General features: G+C 40.4%; 1 protein-coding gene across 1 annotated transcript; it reads right to left on the bottom strand.

Annotated features, from left to right (window-relative positions):
- Positions 1-2,008: 2,008 nt before the first annotated feature.
- Positions 2,009-4,943, bottom strand: tceanc (transcription elongation factor A N-terminal and central domain containing). Its single transcript, XM_014020052.1, has 2 exons — positions 4,844-4,943; positions 2,009-3,294 (listed from the first exon to the last, which is right to left on the bottom strand). Exon 2 carries the CDS (start codon positions 3,287-3,289, stop codon positions 2,339-2,341), a length of 951 nt encoding a protein of 316 aa, XP_013875506.1. The 5' UTR covers positions 3,290-3,294; positions 4,844-4,943; the 3' UTR covers positions 2,009-2,338.
- Between the last annotated feature and the right edge of the window lie 661 nt (positions 4,944-5,604).

The raw sequence follows: 5,604 nt of genomic DNA, 5'->3' as shown, positions 1-5,604 counted from the left end.
GATCTAATTAGTCAACTAATCGAAAATAATCGATGATTAATCGATTATAAAAATAATCGTTTGTGGCAGCCCTACTCTGAGCTTCCCCTGAATGACAGAGCTCCTCCCCCTATCTCTAAGGCTGAGCCCGGCCACCCTATGGAAACCCATTTCTCCTTGTATCTGGGATGTCACTGTTTTCGTCATGACTCTTACCTCATCTTACCATGAGGTATCATGACTACAGGTGAGGGTTGAAAGGCAAAGACTCAAGTCTTTGTTCACCACGACCATCCAAAGCAACACCCTCATTACTGAGGACAAGGTCCCAATCCATCACTCCATCTCCAGCTCCATCCTACTATCATTCATGGACAAGATGTGCAGGTACTTAAACCCCGCCACCTGAGGCAGAGACCCCCACCACCTYCTCCATTCCTCCCATTTCTGGTTGAGAATTATGGCCTCAGACTCAAGAGACTCTCATCCCAGCTGCTTTTCACTCACCTGAGAACTACCCCACATAAAACCTATTTAGGATGTCCTATCTGTAATTACACACAACTAAATTTGAAAAATGTTCTTGCTATATTGACGTCATTTCTTCAGATTCATCCCTGCTGCTTTGCAAGCCTATGAAGTATTACATATTCTGCACTAATGTTTGATTTATTAGTTTGTCTTTGTGAGGACCCCATGTTGTGAGCGTCCATGTTTGTCTATTTGATGACTTCAGAACACTGATTTGATGGGCCACAGTGACAAAAAGGCTGTAATTCTTCATCTAACCAAACACCTAAAAGAAAACACTYCAGGCTGTAAACTCTCCATGTGACCTCATGGTTCATGAATCGTTGTGCCACATTGGCTTGTGCCTCACCAGATACATCTGCCCCAGAGGATCTACTACGAGCTCACATGATGTCTAATATCACATGCTGCATTCACCAGATTCAGATGCAACACATGAATGGGATATTGTTAGGAAACAGTGGAATGTTTGCTGTCCTTTTTTAGGGCAATTACCCAGCTTTCAAGCTCATAAGTGCAATTAGTTGAACACTTTCCAGTGAAGACGCATTAAATTCTTTTCAGAAAGGTTTAGATAGAAGCCATGACTAGCAGCTAAATACATAGAAGTGAAGGACCATTAGACAGGAAATGATTCAGCRGGAATGTGACGACTTGAGCTGCTTCAGGAAAACTTGTGGTTTGGTTTTGCAATGAAAAGCATCAAGTCRGCTTTTCGGCATCTATCTGAAGTCCCAGTTTGGACTTTAACTGAACACACGGACACTCGTGGTTTAAAAGTCACACATTTCATCTGTGACACTCTTAGGGTTTAATTGCAGAAAATATGGAACTGTTTGCAAGATTTATTTTGTAAAACTATTGGTAAACAACTATAAAATACAACAGCTTTAATTTTATAAATKCTGGATATGTCAAACTTACAAAAAGTCAAATGACTTTTTTCTTTGGTAAGTTTTATGACAATTTGATGCCAAGTCCAAAATAGTTGGATCATCATGTAAAATGTTAAAAAAAAAGATTAATTTGAAAAACTCAAACCCAAACTTTATTYGCAATGGAACATCAAATGCTGTAGGTAGTATAAATTTTGTGAAAGAATAAGATAATTTCAAATTTTATGACAGTAACTCATAAAAATTAAGACAGGAACCATGTAAGTRTTTGAAAGTGGTGCAAATAAAGATTAGGAGGAACTTTTTTAAGAATTAGGTCAACTGGTTACATGACAATATGGGGAATGTGTTTAAAGAGGATTTTTGAGAGGCTGGATCTCAGAAGTGAAAACAGATGGGGGTTCACCAGTCTGTGCTTAAACATGAGAGTRTCATGAAGACAACAGGAAGGAGTGTGGAAAATGTGGGTTTATCTCAAATTATATGGGCATCAAAATATTTAATGAAAATACCTCAATTGGATGTTTCTTTGAAAAATATACAGCTTGTCTTTATAAGAATCAAAACAACTTTAAACAATAGTTCCGTTTTCTTCTTAAATATATATATATTTTTTTTTAATTTACATTAAAAAGTTCTGCTTGAAACCTTTGAACTGTAGGTGGAAACACTCACGACATTACTAACAGCAGAGTCACAATGATGAAAATATTCTGTACATAATCACAATTTCATAAACAAAACTTCATTGTTATTGCTTCTTGAAATCAAAAACTTACCAGTTGTTTGAGTTTTGCACAATGGTAGCTTAAGATCATACATTGAAAACAAGAATTCAGGGCAAGATAATTAAAACCTGATCCTAAACTCCAGAAAGGAGGACACATTCACAAAGACATCTAATGAACAATAATAAAATCCATGAGCAAGTTTTAGAGGCAGTTCCAGCCACTGTGGTACCACTGCTGGCCACACCCACTACAAGTCACAAAGGTCATTGCATCCTCATCAGGACCCCCACGCCTTACCCATGCAGGTAAAAACAGTGTCCCCCGGGACACCTGCGTCACTCTACAGTCTGACCCTCCACATCTTTTGCAGTGGATCTTCTGCGTCTGTGTCCCCTCCGGCCCTTGTGGAAGCTGCCTCTCGCTCACACCCCGGGATGAGTACTCCTTCCTCAGCTGCCGGAGCTCTGGACAGGCCATCTCCTCTGCAGACATCCGGGCGAAGACCTCCGGGGTCAGGGAGCCACTCAGGAGACCCTGACGTAGGTGTCCGTGTTTGGCATTCCTCAGGTTCGCCACCTTGCTCCTCAAACAGGTTTTGTATTTAAGCTGGTTGGCTGGGTGGAGCTYGTGGATGTGCCGCTCGATGTCTTCAGCCAACTGTGCCGCGTTGTCCTGATCGGGAGGTTCAGGGTGGAGAGCAGAGAGGAGAAGCTGGACACATTTAGTCCTCACAGGGTCAGAAGATGCAGAAGAGATCGTACATTGCACGGCACATTTCGCCTCTGGTTCTGAACCGCCCTCCCCTCTGTTTTCAGCCTGAACTGGACCATCGCCATCCTCTTGTGCTGAAGCCCTCGCACCGGAGTCCACAGAAACATCGCACAAATCTGYGTTTTTCCCTCCTCGCCTTTCGTTGCCGTACTCTCTCTTCCACCTYGACAACAAGCTCTTCGCAGTCCTCTTTACGCTGTGATCTGAGCAGGTTCTCAGGAGCCTATAAAGCACTTTGACGACRTCTGTGGCTTCCAGCTGCCCTGCTGTTAAATGAGACTTATCRAGATCACCAAGGAGGCTGAGGATATTCCCAAAACTTTGCTCTGCAGCTAACTTCTGTATCTGAAGAGTCAAGTGAACCACTTCCTTTGTATCCATTGTGGCTGCAGAGAGAGATCATCATAGCTTTAACAGATGACAGCTCATCTTTCAAAAACTAGAGGTGCACCAACAAATCAGCTGGCCAATTTATAATTTCCTTAATTTTGGGMAATTAGAGATTGGTCGATAGTTAGATAAGATCTGTGGAAAAGATCAGCTTCTTTTCTATCTCCACAAAGGTCTGATCAGCCACTGCCCACAGCCCCCTTTTGCTTTGCTGTGAGCACTACCTAATGTCCAGTTAAAACAAGTTTGCATTGCTTCAAGAGTATTGTTTTCATTAAAATAAGATTGGAACATTGAAGCAGGGGCCGAGCCAGGGGGTAGCCAGGGGTGGCCATGACCAACAGACACATCTTTGGCCATCCCATTGGCCACCCTGCTGTACACACCCCTTCCACAGTGAAACAACATTTAGGGGTGTAATTGTCCTCCTGAACAGTTGGCGGCAGTGTTTGAAACATTACCAAGCTCAAAGAAGTGACAAAGAAGTGATTGTTTTCTTTATATACAGAACATATGCCTATGTAATCTGACTTATGGTGACAAATGTTTTTTTTTCTTTTTGTCACATAACACAGTGTCATTTTATGCTACGAAGGCTGCAAGGTGCTCTGTCCATTCTGGTTATGAGTAGGCCYATCACTAAATCAGAAAAAGTGAAACATCCCTCTAAATTCACTGTTGGTGGTTATCAATATTGCACCTGTTCATTGGGTAAAAATATTAATTTTAGTTTTAAACATGCARCTGAAGGTCATCATTATTTGGCACAATGATGTGTTAAAATTAAAAATAAATCAATAACAATATAAAAGTAAAAAGCACCCCTAAAGTCAGTGGATATGATAAATTGTGTTACATTAACTAACCTTATCTCAGCTGTAGCAGTGAGTTTAAAACAGGATGATGGAACTAGTTTAATGAAGAATCTGTCTCTGAAATAATTATTAAATAAAGTGTTTATTTATGTAGGTAAAAGTATGTTAAACAACCTGGTAAAATACACCAGAATGCTGTTAAGGGCATCTTTTTCGTTCAAAATTTTCTGGAAGAGGAACCACAGACCCCCCAACAGTGTGGCCCCCAACTTTTAAAATGGTTCTGACGCCCACGTTTATAAGGTACAGGTATACTGCCTGGATAGGGACATAAAGAAATAACCAAAACACAAAGATCTGCAGAAACTTTAAAGTAAAAAATAATGTAATTTGCCTGGCCACCCCGTGTGAGTAGTGGTCCCCGTCTGGCCACCCCTGAGAAAAATGTCTGGCTCCGCCACTGCATTGAAGGTGTGTTGTGACCGTATAAAACCTGACAGTATCAGTTGTAAAAAAAATTCTGTATCGGCCAAAATCGGAATCGGCAGGTCAGACTTTTTAAAGATCTGTGAACAGACAGAAAACTGCAACCGGTGCACCCCTAATGTAAATACAAACCTTTTCAAGGCCATGGCAGCACAATTAACTGCTGTTTTCCTCACAAGTTATTTAGCAAAACATGTAAGTAATGCAATAAATCATATATTTGCAAGATTTCTAATGATTTTACCTGCTTTCCTTCATGGTTTGCAGGTTCTTCCTTCTYACTGTGATCCTTGAAACGTCTTCATGTGAGCAGCCATGTTGTTTCTGAAACAAGGAAATTACTCAAATTCACCTCTAGAGGGAGATGTCATCCCTCTCATTTGACTCATGTTGCTGGATCAGTTAAAAGTTCTCTTAAGGTGGATTTTTATTTTCTGGACAATGAAAGTTGGTACCACTTTGAGTCGTGTAATATTCCGCATTATRTAATAAAGGAGGCTGTAATGTTTGATTTGTAAATGTATCGCAAATAAGAATTACTCTGTCAGTCTGTTTTCCCTAAATATACTGTAGGATTAAGGCTTTTGATGAGAAGATTAAAGTGTTTGCATTTGGTTTTTGAGGTTATTCCCTGAAGAAACACAGAGCTTTCCTCTTCCCTGGCAGTAAATACAAAACGCAATCCCTGCTGCTGAAGGTGCGAGCAGACATTTGACACATAAACTAAATAAAAGCAGTAAAAGCCACTAATCTTTAATCTCCTATTCATGGTTTCTGGATGAATAAAACACTGTTAAAGAATCCGGACTGAAAACGTTTGGATTCTACGTGCAGAAACATGCAGGCCTTTTTTTTTTACACAAACAAGTCAAAGGGCCTCCAGACAAGAATTCGAAAAAGGTATCTGTTAACAAGACGAGGCAGGTCTTTTTTTCAGCTGTGGTGCAATAAAACGTTATGAAAGAAGAAGATAAATGAGTGTTGAGTATAATTTGCGGTTTTAAG

Source organism: Austrofundulus limnaeus, unplaced genomic scaffold (genome assembly GCF_001266775.1).
Source record: "Austrofundulus limnaeus strain Quisiro unplaced genomic scaffold, Austrofundulus_limnaeus-1.0 Scaffold238, whole genome shotgun sequence".
Taxonomy (NCBI): Eukaryota; Metazoa; Chordata; class Actinopteri; order Cyprinodontiformes; family Rivulidae; genus Austrofundulus; species Austrofundulus limnaeus.
The sequence above is the reverse complement of the archived record's forward strand: the minus strand, read 5'-3'. Positions and strand labels throughout refer to the sequence as shown.